This window comes from Paroedura picta, chromosome 8 (assembly GCF_049243985.1).
Source record: "Paroedura picta isolate Pp20150507F chromosome 8, Ppicta_v3.0, whole genome shotgun sequence".
In the NCBI taxonomy this organism is placed as follows: domain Eukaryota; kingdom Metazoa; phylum Chordata; class Lepidosauria; order Squamata; family Gekkonidae; genus Paroedura; species Paroedura picta.
The window spans coordinates 95231504-95247041 of NC_135376.1; the positions used below are offsets into that span (position 1 = coordinate 95231504).

The following is a 15538-nucleotide window of genomic DNA, read 5'->3' on the forward strand; positions in this document are numbered from 1 at the left end:
GAGGATTAATCAGCAGTTTTCCTGCCTTGAAAGCTCCAGGCTCCCTCCAGACTTGTTGTCCACAGAAAGGGGAAGCATTCCCTGCAGTCCATTATGGCCATTTACTCTTAATGGGCCCTCCTTCTGTTTGCGCAAGCACAAGGGGGGCGCAGCTGGAAGAGGGCTCAGCTGACTCCTTCATTCTCGTGGAGGAATTTGGCCAGGCAGAGGCAAAGGACAGTGAATACATTTCAGTGCAATGACACTTGCTGCAGGCCAGCTCTTGCTTCACATGGTGGGGTCTTTGGGGTGGGAGAACAATCTTTTCCTTTGCCAGGATGTTAAGAACCAAGGCAGAGTCCCTTTCTCATGTAGCCCCTGACTTATGGTGACCTCGTAAGGCAGCCGTTCTCAACTTCTTTACTATTGAGAAATCCCTGAAACATTCTTCAGGCTCCATGAAACCCTAGAAGTGGCACGATCAGGCCAACTATGGTTGGGAAGCAGAGCTGTGGACATTCCTTCCCATCCCTCCAGGCCCACCGTTGGCCAGTTTGGGAGGGGTAGGTCATATTGCCTGATAAATGGAGAGAAACAAACTTTGTATGGAAAGAGGAGAGAGAGATTCCTGACGGCCTAACTGTTCTGTTCTTTCATCCCACCTGTTCTTTTCATCCTGGGGGCAAGCAGGGAGGACATGTGCTGAAGGAGCAAGACACTTCCAATGGAGCCAATCCGAGCACAGGAGCAGTTCATTTGTAAAATGCCTGGAAGTTGCTACTCTAACTGCTACCTGAACATCTTCTTCAACGGCCCCTGCACGAGACAGTTTCTGAAAAGTATGACCATGCAGCTGGAGGTCTTGTGGTTTGGTAGGAAGGGGTTGGATCAGGAAGTGCACTCGTCCACTCCGGACAAGTGTGCAATTAGAACCCTCGCACACAGCCAGGAACTTGGGTGTGACTCTGGATGCCGCCCCGTATACGGAGGCCCAAATCACTAAAATAGACCGGCTGGTGCTTTACCGTCTCCACCAGCTGAGGCTACTAGCGCCCTGCCTGGCCCAGAAACACCTAGGCACAGTGATCCCTGCGACAGTCGTCTTCAGCCTGGATTTCTGTAACTTGCTCTACGTGGGCCTTCCTTTGCCCTTGGTCCGGAAGTTACAGCTGGTACCAAATGTGGCTGCTAGAAGTCTCACTAGAACACGTTGGAGAGCCCACATCCAGCTGCATTGCTTGCCAGTGGAATGCCGGGTGTTGGTATTAACCTTCAAGGCCATTCGCGGCCTGGGTCTGGGTACCTGAGGGACTATCTAACTCCCTGTGCCCCACGCAGAGCTCTCTGCTCTGGGAATGCTAATAGGTTGGAGATCCCCAGTCTGCATGGTGTTTGCCTGTTTTCGACCAGGGCCAGGGCTTTTTTGGTTCTGGCCCCTGCCTGGTAGAATGAGCTCCCGGAAGAGCTGAGGGACCTGATGGAACTAATGCAGTTCCGCGGGGCCTGCAAGATGGAGTTCTTCCTCCAGGCATTTGGTTGAGGCCGGGCAGAAAGGAAAGATCTTAGCTCCTCCTCCAATGTTGCCAATGGCAATATCCCCCCCCCCCCCCGAGGAGGCATAGGGGTTGATTGGTCCAGGGTTGTGGGTGGGTTTTTAAAGATAAATATATCAAATAAATGTATTTTTTAGTATTGTATTGTATTTTTATGCTGCAAGCTGCCAGGAGCTGGCAGGCCAGGAGCAGTGTTCTAGAAACTGAATTAACAACAACAACAACAACAACAACAACAACAACAACAAATTGTGTTTTCCAGTCTGGCAAACTAAGCCTGCTGTCTGGCACTGGTAGGCCTCTGTTCCCAGACCAGGCCTGATTCAAGATGGGAATTCCAGGATACTTGGGGTGTGGGGAAGGGCAAGACTTCAGTGGGGCACAATGCCATATTGTCCATCCCCCAAAGCAGCCCTTTTCCCTGGGGGGACTGAGCCATGTAGTCCTGGAGGTCAGCTGCCAGTCCAAGAGATCGCCGGGCCTTACCTAGAGGAGGATGGGGACCCTAGAATGATTCAAGCAGGCTCCCTGTTTTCACCCCTTGTATTCCAGCTTCACTGCTGTGTGTTGTCATTTCCCCCGTTTTACAATCCTCTTCTGTTACACTATCCGTTGCATTATTATACTGTCATTTTTACAGTACATGCATTTTACTGTCACAATGATGTTTGCCAATTTGTGCAATCTCGTTTTGATGTAGTGCTTGTGCCCTGTATTATACTCTCTGTTTTGCTTCCTTTGATTTTGTACCCCAGCTAACATACTTGTAAGTATCCCCTGTGCTGTTTCTACAGCATTGTGCTTTCAGCTGTGCCATCCACCTCGGTGAGAAAGTCACTGCATACACAAAGACCACCCCTCCTACGAATCACAGGGACCCGTGCAGAGCGGGTGAGTTGGTGCTAGGATTGCTTGCTCCAGGTTCGGAGAGCCAGCTTGGTGTTGTGGTTAAGAGCAGTCTGATTCCCCATTCCACTTGCAGCCAGCTGGGAGACCTTGCACCAGTCACAGCTCTTTCAGAGCTTTCTCAGCCCCACCTACTTCACAGGTTGTCTGTTGTGGGGAGAGGAAGGGAAGGTGCTTGTGAGCCACTTGGAGACTCAGGTGGCAAAAAGCAGGGTATGGAAGCCAGCTCTTTCTCTCGTGGGGGGAGCCTAAGGCCAGGATGATTGGGGGGAGGGGAGGGCCTTCCCCCCCCCAAATGCCACAGAGTCCACCATCCAAAGCAGCCATTTTCTCTGTTGCCTGATCAGTTGACATCCCAGGACATCTCCAGACACCGTCTGGAGCCCTAGTGCTTGCGCATGTACATCCGATTTCTGTGCAACTGATTCTTGCTCCCTCTGTGTGAACCAACTCCACGGGAAAACGCTGCATCAGTCCACTGCCCGCAAGTATTTGCACATGCAAGTTGTGTCTGGATGTTGCTGTCATCACATCATGGCCATTAATACGCAAACTAATCCCTGAAACAGCTGGTGTTAACAACCAGAGCCTCCACGTAAGACCAGCCCTACCGCCAGCCTATTCCTCGCGTTCCCATGTGTGAAGGACAGCTCTCAGGCATTTCACAAAACGACTGCAACGATAGCTATACAGATATATTTGCAAAATGAAAATGGCAGGGGGTATCACTACATATACCGGTCATACTTTCAGAATTACTTGGGGCCTATTTTTTAAATGCCAAATGCAACTTATATCAATGGAATTAGTACTAAAATAATAGGACTTGGGGGCAGAGGGAGGGTCAACTTACAAAAGCATTCTGGTTCGGATAAACAGAAAGGTGCAGTATAATAATACTGGTTTTCCATCCATTTATCAAAAACAAAAAAGCTAGATTGTACTGGGATTAATATTTGGGTTTTGATTATACGATACATCGCAGGGTCTGTTCTCACTACTTTTGGGGAATTCCATAGCTCTTTGGCAGAAGCCAAAAACCCAGGTGGCAAATTCCACATAAAGCGAGCTGACTTTCAATATCTTTTATGATGATACTGTCAGAAACCTCAAAGGTTGGAGCACCATAGGACTTGAGCACTGCCAATCGGGCAGGCGATAACTGAGAAATGTGAATCAAAAACAATATTCCATTCTTGGTCTCCATTACATGGTTTGCTATTTGCATATGTCCAAGAAAGTTATAGCCGTGTGATTCAGTCCAGTTATTTTAAAGCTTTCATTTTCAGCTTCGGTGCGAAACGTTTGAACTCCAAAGCACAGTGGAGAAAAAAGGTTAAATAGACTGGGAATTTGCCAATCTCTCTCCCCCGCCCCCAAGTCCAGATGACATCAGCTGGAAAGGTCAGACACACAAAAGTCCCTTGTACTTTTTACTTCTTGAGTTTATGCTTGGAGAAGAGTTTATCACAAGCAGCCACATCAGAAAGCGTCAGGATTTCAAATTTCGCAATGCAATCCTACAAGTCTTTGATGGGTCCATAATTCATTTCCCCCTGCTCTGTCACTGTTGTTGCTACTCTTACAGGCACTTTTAATTAGTCAAGCATTTGAAGTTTTTATTCTGTTTGCACATTGTTGGCAGACCCCCCCCCCCAAAGCTTCTGGGAATGGAGACTTAGCAGCAGCAATGCCGCAAAGTCACTACAGGTGTCACCAGAAGTGATGTCATTGGCTTGCACGGCAGCGTTATAACATTATAACCCATGGTTTTAAACAAAATTACATCCAGGACACTTTGCGGGGAAGGTGGGGAGGCACAATGGTGTAGTGTGGTGTAGTGTGGTGGGATTAGGGGGCACAACGAACACAAAGGTGCAAGCAGGCACCATTTTGCAAAAGAAACCCCACATTTCTTGGGAAAAGGAAACAAAGCATGATGGGAGGCTGCCTCCATTGGGCGGTGTGGAAAACTGGGAGATAAGGGGAGGAGAGCCCAAATGTGGAAATAGTTGACTTGCAGCATCCAAAGGAAATCCAAAGTGAGACTAAAACAAGGTAAGTCTCTTAATGCGGAAACAGTCCTTGTCTTGCTCCAGGGCCGTTTTCACTTCCCAGTCCTCTCCCGGGTACACTTCTCTTCATCGGACATGGGGAATGAACTTGTGTCCATGCACGGTGGCAGCAGTGGGAAGTGCCAGTAAGTCACGCAGACCGTGTCAGGTTTCCAAGGCAGGAGACAAAGAGAGGTGGTTTGTCGGTGCCTGCCCTGCTTAGCTTCTGAGATCTCACAAGACTGGGGGAGCCTAGGCTATCCGAACATTAATGTCAACAGCTTGTGTGAACATCAAGTGGCAGCCAGCTTTTGACAGCCCCAGAGAGTATTCCAGGCAAGAGACAAGCATCAGTCGTTTGCCATTGTCTGCCTCCGCCATCCAAGTATTATCCAGGGCTGGCCCTGTTTACTTGACGAGATCCAGTGAGAGTAGGCTAGCCCGGACCATGCAGGGCAGGGCAGGGCAGGGCAGGGCAGGTATGCATACAGAGGTACATGCACAAACCACTATGGAGTCTATAGCTCTCTGGATCAGGGCAGCTTTGAGACACCAGGAAGGGGGGGGGAGCATTCATTACAACTGCAACATGGAAAGAAGATTACTTTATTTTTTTGATAATGGATCAAGATGCCGCAGCAGTTGTGTGGCTGTTGCTGGAAATTGCAGCCCTGTGTCTCCCCACTCCTCCCCACACACACCAGTAATGTCTGGTGGTGTGAAATGTGGGGCATGGCTTCCTCACGCTGCCAGCTTCTCACCCCCACACCCCAGTACAATAATGGCAGGTCACAGATTGTGTACCACTGGGTGCTTCCAGAGGGAGGCAGAGAAGGGGACAAAGATCAGCTGTTTTCAGTGGTAGCCACGTGCTTACTCTGCAGATCCCAAATATGCCACTGCAGGTCTTTCTTGATGCCTCCATTACAAAAATTACAAGGTTCTTCCTGTAAAGAAAGCTGAAACTTGTGGCTAGAGAGTTGGGTTGCTAGCCACTGGGCTGAGAAATGTCTGGGGATGGGTGAGTCAACCCCAGGGAGGGCGGGGTTTGGGGAGGGGAGTGGCCAGAGGAGGTTCTAATACCGAGTTCATCCTTCAGAGTGGCCATTTTCTCCAGGGGAACTCACCTCTGTGTCTGGCATCAGCTGTTATTTTGGGAGAGCCCTAGGCCCAACCCAGAGATTGGCAACCATAGCAGTAACATGCAGTAGCACATCTGCACTGAACTGGCAAATCAAAATGGCAACATTAAGGAACAAATTAAAATCTGAGTCCAATAGCACCTTCAAGACCAACAAAGATTTATTTTAAAAAGCTAAATCAGTTCTTTGCTTTTTTAGCAAAGAATCATCATACTGCATAATTTGGATGTTAAGACATAATTTACTAATTTGCTACTAATTTACTTTTTCCTTATAGCTGTACTCTTATGATCCTTATTCCATTGTCTGAGGAAGAGTGCCTGCATTCAAAAGCTCATGCCTTGAATTAATCTTTGTTCGGGGTAGTCAAACTGCGGCCCTCCAGATGTCCATGGACTACAATTCCCATGAGCCCCCTGCCAGCGAACGCTGGCAGGGGGCTCCTGGGAATTGTAGTCCATGGACATCTGGAGGGCCACAGTTTGACTACCCCTGGAAAGGTGCCACTGGACTCAAAAATGTTTGTGCTACTTCAGACCAACATGGCGACCCACTTGAACCTATAATTAAGGAACAAAAATTGCCTTTAAAAAGAAACCTTGAGATTTGGAAGCTAATCTCACAACAGCCTCATCCTTTGGAGTAGAAGAAGAGCGATTGCGGAAGGGGGGGGGGTGGATTTACAAACATATCCAATCTAAGTGCCAAGATCTTAGTCGCTTCTCATTTCTCTTCCTTCCCTGGGGCTCCATAAAAAAAGAGCTGTCTTTGATTTTTGCTGGAAAATGGATGCGTGTCGCAGCCAAGAGACAGAGAAGAAAGCATTTTGATAAATAAATGACAGTCATGTACACACAGTCACATACATACACACTCACACAAAGCTACTGCAGGCTTCCCCAAATATTTGCAGCGCTTACGGGATTTGCCGTAGGGAGGCAGCCGAAAGGAGACACCTCTGGGCTGGTAATTGTCGCTTCTAAAAGTCTTCAGATCCGATTATTGTCACTAAAAGTCCCTCCCTGGTTTGCCAAACTAAATTAGCCGGCCTTTGTGCTGGAAGCAGAAGAGTGCTTACGGCCTCGACCCTCGCCTGGCACCAGCCGCTGGCGCTCTGGCGGGCAGCAACCAGCGGTTTTCCTGGTAAATGCAAAGTTGCAATTTGCAGCCCTTTGTAGGAAGCTGAGGTTTTAGCAAAACTGAGCCAGACTCTGTGCTGCAGGCCTGCACCACAACTGTTGTACTAAAGATCTTGCAGGGGAAGAAGAGGAAGGCCCCTCCTTTGAAACGGCATTTCGTTTGATCATTGTCCTTTGAAATGAACCTGCCTTAGACTGGATCAGACCTTTTGGTCCATCTGGGTCAATTTTGTCTACTCTGACTGCAGCAGCTCTCCACAGTCTCTGGCTAAGGCCTTTCCCAACACCCTCTGCCTGGTTCCCTGCTAGCTTGGGGTAGTGGTTAGTAGTGCAGACTTCTAATCTGGTGAGTAGGTTTGGTTCCTGCACAGCCTCCACATGCAGCCAGCTGGGTGAACTTGGGCTCAACACAGCCCAGATAAAGCTGTTCTGACCGAGCAGTGATATCAGGGCTCTCTCAGCCTCACCTACCTCACAGGGTGTCTGTTGTGGGGAGAGGAAAGGGAAGGCGAATGTAAGCCTCCTTGAGACTCCTTTGGGTAGAGAAAAGCGCCATATAAGAACCAACTCTTCTTCTTCTTCTTCATTAATCTCAGGGCTTTCTCAGCCTCACCTCCCTCACAGGGTGTCTGTTGTGGGGAGAGGAAAGGGAAGGCGATTATAGGACACCTTGAGCCTCCTTCTGGAAAAGCAGCATATAAGAACCAATTCTTCTTTTTCTTAGCTGGAGATGCCAGGGATTGAATCTGGGGCCTTCTGCATGCCAAGCAGTTGCTCTTCCACCAAACCGCTGTCCCTCTCCTGCCCTTGAATGCCATTATTCTCCCAACTGCCCGTTTGCAAGACTGAGATGCTACTGGCAACCTGTCATCAAGACCGCTGTGCGGATTAGTGAAATCAAGTTGTAATTTATACGGCCAGCTGGTACTGAAGAAAGCAGGCAGGGCTTTTTTGCATACCCGTCATTCGTTTACCCTTCATTATTCTCATCTGCAAAGTGGGGAGTCAGAAGGGACACCGGCCCTCTCGATACTTCCTTTGAAACTCCAGGACTGTTGGGTCTGCAGTTCTGCCGAGGACAAGCCTGAGGTTCAGGGCGGGATCGTAAGCCCCCACTGTAACTCACCAGTTGGGTTTGGAGATTGGGTTCAGAAACCAAGGTTCTCAGAGGAGGAGACCGTTCTTGGTGCCTTAATGGGTCGATTGCAGATTCTTTGCAAGAAAAGTAAAGTGGACGGAGAAAGCAGTGGTGCCTTTTAGTGTTGTCACAATGGCAGGCGATATGGTTTCCAGCCTCCGGTGGTGGAGGCAGATTGTCCATTATTACAACTGAAGTCCAGGCAATAGGGAGACTGGCTGCCTGGGGAGTGAATTCTATGGCGCTGGATCCCACTGAAGTTCCTACTCTCCCCAACCCCCCCCCCCATCTCCCAGTTAGGGCTGAACGCTTCAACGCAGTTCGGCCGCCTCGGTGATCACCAGAGGCTGAGGCAGCCAGTGCCGTGATGCTGGCTGCCTCAGCCTTTGGTAGATTCCAATGAGTAGCCGTGTTGGTCTGAAGTAGCACAATAAAATCAGCGTCCAGTCCTTTGGTGTTCGCCCAGGCAGCCAAACCGCCCTGAAGCGCTCAGTACTTCATAACCCAGTACTCCGTAACCCAGAGCTGGCAGCTCTAACAGAAGCCGGAAAGCAGAAGAGAAGACAGACTTACGTGGACCATCTGCCGGTCCATAGTTCAGGAAGCAGACTCCGATCACAAATAAGACCACGGTCCTCCAGGCCAGTTTACGCACGAGCTGCATCCGGCTCACTCCTCTCTTGGTCATCGCATGGAAAGCCAGCCCTACTGAGGTGCCGATGATGAAAACAAACCTAAACAGCAAAGGCCTGCGTCAAAACCTGGCTCAAACAGCACTCTCATTAACTGCCTTTATTTAAAGATTTTGATCCCAGTCTACAGTAGGCCATGGACAATAAAACCTTCTTTTATAACTCTAAAACCTTTACTCGTAAAATCTCTGCAAAAAGCTGACGTGAAAGTTCCCTGGAAAAGAGATGAATAAGGATGGGAGGATACTCTTTAGGAAGTTAACTCAAGTTTTTTTCTTTTTTAATTTCACGTGCCTAAAATGCTGTTGGCAATCCCAGCAAGGGACTTTTAAAGCATGTGAGAAGCAGAGGTGGTTAGCAATTGCCTTTCTCTGGAGAGTTGTCCTTAGTGGTCTCCCTTCCAAGTACTGACCCTGCTTAGCTTCTGAGATCTGCCATCTTCCCTTCCTTCCCAATAAATACATGTTCATTAATCTGCCTCTGCCTCTCTCTCGGAATTGTCTTTTGTGTGCAAAGCCTGTTGTGTGCATGACTCAGCAGCATGAGAATCACGTCCTACAGGGGGTATCAAAGATATTTAGCTTGCCCATTTAGGTTAGGAACTCCCTCATGTTTTTCAGAAATGCTCCTCCTGTATCCTGATAGGCTCATTGGAGACTTCCTGCCCCCTTGAACACACTTCTTCCCTGCTTGCCTCCAGAACAGACTAATCAAAGACAACAAAACAGTTAAACAGTCAGTTAGGTCTCTCTCTCTCTCTCTCTCTCTCTCTCTCTCTCTCTCTCTCTTCTTTCTGTACAAAGCTGTTTCTCTTCTCAATAAAAGTATTTTATTCTTTTAAGCATCTTGGTGCATATTTAAACTCTGCAAACTATTGCGGCAACTTCAAAAATCACGACAAGACGTGATTCAGTTTTTGAAGCTGCATGCCTTTTCAACTGAGAGAGCTGTACTAGAGAAAAGCATAAAGCAAATTCTGGCTTGGCGCATTCCTGTGTGCATTTGTGGAAATTGCTCCTTTGGCCTGCCGCCTAACAGCTCTGCTCCGGAGCCACCGCCTAGCCGCTTCCTGCTGCTTGTGCAAGGCCAACGTCCGTCTTTGGAGCACCTTCCTTGATGAAACGCCTCCTGCTGTGCTGTCCCTCGGGCATGCCAACTTAGAATCATAGAATCATAGAATCACAGAATCATAGAGTTGGAAGGGGCCATACAGGCCATGTAGTACAACCCCCTGCTCAATGCAGGATCAGCCCTAAGCATCCTAAAGCATCCAAGAAAAGGGTGTATCCAACCTTTGCTTGAAGACTGCCAGTGAAGGGGAGCTCACCACCTCCTTCAGCTAGGAATTCAGAAATCCCTCAGCTGGAATCTTTTATTTTATTTTTTAACCTCATGAATGGCTAAGGTTCGGACACCGCACAGTGGCAGGACCCAGTTGGTGATGTGGCTGGGGGTGATGTGGCTGGTTTTGAGAGCAAGAAAGAAGGTGAACTTCCCTGCTCAGCCGCACTTTCCCCATAGCTCCCAGCCAAGCAATGGTCTCCCAACTCAAATCATTTTATGTTACTGATAAGGTTGCCAGCTCCAGGTTGGGGAAATTTCTGGAGATTGGGGAATAGGGGTGTGCGAGGCAGCCAGCACTGCGGCGTGGAGTGGAGGGGCGGCAGCGGTGCACCAGGTGGCGGACGCATGCAGGCGCAGAGTTCTGCACCTGTGTGCATCTGCTGGCTAGTGTGCTGCTGCAGCAGCCCCTCCTCTCTACGCTGCGGCACTGGCATCCTACACGCCACTTCGGGCTTTGTTGATCGCCGAGGCAGCCAAACCGAGACGAAGCGCACAACCAAATTGGGGAATGGAGTCTGGGGAGGCAGGGTTGGGGAGGAACTTCAGTTGGGCACAAGGCCATAGAGTCCACTTCCCAAAGCAGCCATTCTATTCAGGGGAACTGAGCCAGAGATCTCAAGCCACTACCTTGAGGCCTAGTTGATTGAACTTGACTGAAGAAAGGATAACCTGAGGGTGGTCACAGAAATGGCCTCGTTTGCTCTTCTCCAGTGAAGAGATCCCCCCCCCTCCAAGGATCAAAGCACCGACTCTTTGAACAGTGAGTATTTAAGTTCTATACCGCCCCAACTGCGGCCCTCCAGATGTCCATGGACTACAATTCCCATGAGCCCCTGCCAGCATTTGGCCCCCCCTTAAAGACACATTTTTACCCAATTAAACCGCAATCAATATTATGCATACTATCGTGTTTTCTGCCGCTGTGTATAGATGTGAAAGTTGGACAACGAAGAAAGGTGACAGGGAGAAAACTCATTTGAAAGGCGGTGTTGGAGGAGAGTTTTATGGGCAGCCAAAAGGCAAATAAATTGGGTTCTGGACCAAAACAATCCTGAGTGCAAACTGCACGGAGCTTTCATTCCAACCCCAGATCGATTCAGTCCCTGCCCTCTACACAGAATGCGATTTCCGTTTGGATTTGGGCCGATTTTAATTTTCCTTCTGCAGCAAGAAGGATTGATCCGGAGTGACCCTACCTTTATTGTGCGATATCTTAGAGTGCTTTTAAGCCTCAGGGCCATTCCGCACCAGGATCTATGTAGCAAATTGGTTGCGGAACGAAAAAACGCCATTTTAAATAGTGGAATTCGTTGTTATGCATACCAGCCTTTGTAGTGGAATCCAGTTGCGTTTCTATCGTTTCCCACAGGATTCCAGTCTTGGTAAAAATCGCTAGCCAGGAAGCGATATTGCCGAGCTTTGTCAATCTAACGAGCAGCCAAGGGGCGGCCGTTATCATGCTCCCGAAAAGCCCCTTTCCCTTTAAGGCAGGTTTAAAAAAAAAAAACACGTTGCAACAAATCTGTGTTGATTCGTTGCAACGGAGAGACCAATCTAGCCCACAGGTGGTGTTTGAGCTGCCGTTTCATCGTTGCCACGCTCCCCCTGTGCGATTTTCGGCCGAAAATAAAGTGAAAAATAAAGGGAAAATAAACCAGCAAACGGGGCTGTGTGGTGGTTGGTGCTTGGTGATTTAAAACAGCTCTGGGGAGGGACTGCAGCCGGGGAAGCCTCGCTGGGTAAACGAAGGCTTGCCAGTGCGTTGATCTCCGCTCACTCTGAGAAAAAAAATGGTGATAGCTTCGCCGGAAGATCAGAGGAGAGAGCCAGGGGGAGGGACTTTGCAGAAACCGCAACAAGCACAGAACTTTCCCGCTAGTGTTGCAGATTGGTTGCAAGAGTGTAGCGCTTTCCGGAGGGTGAATCCACTTTTTGGGATTTCCCTGAAAGCGCTACAAGCGCTTTTTGCGGATCAGTTTCAGGAGTGTGGCAGATTGTCAACGACGTTGTGCATAACTGCAAATTAGTAGCGATTTCAATTTGCAACCATTGTGCAATTTTGAACTAGTGTGGAATGGCCCTCAATATTTAAACGCTGTTTTGAATCTGGGCTCTCCTCCGTGGTAGAGGACCCACGATTGGCCACAGGTGGTCATGTGATAAACTTGCCTTAAAGGAGAAGCCCCTAATTTCTCTCAACTTATTTAGGTCTTGGATTTTTTTTCTGCCTTCTTCAATCCCCGCCCCCCTTCAAGAAAAGAAAGGATTTTTTCCTCCCTCCTCTGACTTCTTCGATCCTCTTCTCCCTTCAAGAAAACAAAGAAAGAGTCTTCATTTGCCTCCCCTCCCCCCCTTCTGAACTACCCTAACCACGTGCAGAAGACTTTCCTGTTTCAATGGGGAGGGGGGAAAGAGGAAAACCCGAGTTCAAAGCGATCAGAATTCAACAGGATTGACAATGGAATAAACAAAGTAAGTGCAGACTCTGCCCTGGATTCTCCCTAGAAGCTAAAATTATTTCACTGAGGCTACCATTCTTTGGTTACATCATGAGATAATAAGATTCACCAGGAAGAAAAGAAGACTGCAAGAAAAAGATGAAGGCAGAAGGGAAAACGAACGATGGATATGAGATGGGTGGAGTTGGATATGGACTGACTCCTACGATGGGCTATTTTTGTTTCATTGCTCTGGCTTCACTGATGAATCTGAGATTGATCACATAGGTGTGCTTCACAGTTCCTCAGCTACAAGATGGAAATAAATATTTTCTAAGCTCTATCACCATAAGACAGGGTGTCTGTGAGCAGTATGAATATTGGACATCTTGCAGCCTGTGACCTACTTCTCTGCATTTGTCATACAGGGAGACCTGATTGCATGAACTTTGGCCCTTGTCTTCTCCTGGAATATTTGTCTTTGGATTTTGTGGGATCTTCCTTCTGGTACTGGGCCACACAATGGAACACTTCCCACAGGTACATGTGCACAGGAGATTGCTGTTTTCACCTGGGAAGTATTGATTTGTGTGGACCATGTTCTTGTGATTTTGGAATGGGCTCATTTCAATAAGTAGAAGGATCTACAGTGGCAATCCACAATATTCTTTTTTCGAAATGAAAACTTGGCAGAAAGAGTGTGCTAAGTGAAGGATGAATATTTGCATTATGATCTAACAGAGGGAGAGGGTTTGGATATTATTTGGGAATGTGCACAGAAGATTAAAAAGGTAGTCAAAAGAGGGCATTGGAATGAATCACATTTTAATAAAGTTAACAGAAAGCCAAAATAAAAAGGCTAAGCGATACTAGAGGATGAACCTAAACAGCAGATCAAAAAAGATATATCCACAATCTGATTTGCAATTATATCTCGTGACAGAAGTGTCCTGAGCAATCACCTATCATCTCGCAAGATCTCATGTAAACCTGAGACGGATGGAAAGATGCTAATTCAGGATGTGGCCAGGAAAACAGTCTGCAGGGAAAAGGCAATATATTTTTTTAGAAAACAAAAAATGCCAAGTGTGCAAATCTGTCATTCTTTGTCTTAATGGGCACTTACAACCGCACAACTTGCCACAGACCTTCCTCCGCAATAAGATTGTGGTTATAAAACGAATGGCGTGGTCAATAACATGATCTAATCTGATTGAAGGGGGCCGGTAAGAAAATTATTACCCACTTTACAACCCATTAACATCAAACCTACATTACAGGAATGCACACACTAGATTAAAAACTTGCTTACTTAAAGCAAGGGGGTCTAAATAAACTCCATTACATGTGTCTTTTTTTTTTTTTTTACTGTTGAAGCAAAAAAACCAAAAACCAAACACAAATATCCCCCTGGTGACCAGGCCAAGATGGAGAAAGGGATATGAAGCTGCTAGGATGCTGAGAGAGATGCTTTTGCTCCCTCTGACAGTCACAGGTAGAGAGGTGATGGGGAGGATGTAAGAAGGAGGCCCGCTTGGTTGGCTCCCTTACGTGCTTAGTTTCAGAAGCAGGGAAAGGGGGAAAGGACACGGTGCAGAGAAAAGAGTTAATATCTTGAAGGTAATTCCTGGAATGTCAATGGCAGAGAGTCTGATCTGGAACTGGATGCGTCTTGGTGATTTTTAAATAGCATTTACTGGGCTGAAAACACTAGCTAGGCATCCGGCTGAGGAGAAAGACAAACGGCGAATGCTGCTGTTCCTCTTAGAACCAAGAAGATGAGCCCTTTTACACTAGACTCTCTCAGTAGTGCAAACTTTATGGCACTAGGCCATGGGCCATCACAAGATCAAATGCACAATAACATTGGACAAAGCCAAGATTCAAGTGGGTAGCCGTGTTGTTCTGAAGTAGCACAACAAAACGAGAGCCAGTTTGGTGTAGTGGTTAGGAGTGCGGACTTCTAATCTGGCAAGCTGGGTTCGATTCTGCACTCCCCCACATGCAGCCAGCTGGGTGACCTTGGGCTCGCCATGGCACTGATAAAACTGTTCTGACCGAGCAGTGATATCAGGGCTCTCTCAGCCTCACCCACCCCACAGGGTGTCTGTTGTGGGGAGAGGAATGGGAAGGCGACTGTAAGGCGCTTTGAGCCTCCTTCGGGTAGGGAAAAACGGCATATAAGAACCAACTCTTCTTCTTCTTCAGTAGCACCTTTAAGACCAACAAAGATTTATTCAAGGCGTGAGCTTTCAAGTGCAAGGTCTGAGGAAGAGTGCTTGCACTTGAAAGTTCATGCCTTGAATAAATCTTTGTTGCTCTTAAAGGTGCTATTGGACTCTGATTTATTGGACAAGCAGTAGATAAATTGAAACAAAATAAAACCACTGAAACAAAATAAAACTTGCATTAGCCCATATACCCTGTGGATCAGCTGTTTGAAAAGTTCACCATGTTTGCCACAAGATCGGCTTGAATCTTTCTTGTGGCCAATGCAAAGGTGGAAACGTTTTGTGTCACAAAAGGGGTACTTATTAAATTTGTAGATGATACTAAACTGGGAGGGGTAGCAAACACAACTGAAGACAGAATCAGAATACAGGATGATCTTGATAGGCTTGAAAAGTGAGCTAAACTGAATAAAATGAAGTCCAATAGGGACAAATGTAAAGTTCTGCATTTAGGTAGGAAAAACCATTTACACCAATATAGGATGGGGGAGACTTGTCCTGGCAGCAGCATGTGCGAAAAGGATCCAGGAGTCTTCGTAGACCATACATTGAACATGAGTCAGCAGTGTGACTGAGTAGCTAAGAAGGCAAATGGGATTTTGGGCTGTATCAAACGGAGTATTGAGTGCAAATCACGGGAGGTGATGGTACCGCTTTACTCTGCTCTAGTTCGGCCTCACTTTGGAGTCCTGTGTTCAGTTTTGGGCACCCCAGTTGAAGAGGGATGTTGACAAACTGGAGTGTGTCCAGAGGAGGACAACAAAGATGGTGAGGGGTTTGGAGACCAAGATGTGTGAGGAAAGGTTGGGGGGACTTGGTCTGTTTAGCCTGGAGAGGAGATGACTGAGAGGGGATCTGATAACCATCTTCAAGTGTTTGCCACTTGGTCCGCAACCTTTTTAAGGCTGCGGACCGCCTGCGG

The 15538-nt window shown here is 47.7% G+C and overlaps 1 protein-coding gene across 4 annotated transcripts in view; it reads right to left on the bottom strand.

The window, feature by feature from the left end:
• The window catches only part of LOC143843979 (heparan-alpha-glucosaminide N-acetyltransferase-like), a 271359-nt gene that overhangs the window by 83088 nt on the left and 172733 nt on the right, over positions 1–15538 (bottom strand). For all 4 annotated transcript variants that reach the window (XM_077350869.1, XM_077350873.1, XM_077350872.1 and 1 more), the window contains one exon: positions 8485–8645. In XM_077350869.1, coding sequence (XP_077206984.1) covers positions 8485–8645 — 161 coding nt within the window. The remainder of the gene's footprint in view (positions 1–8484; positions 8646–15538) is intronic.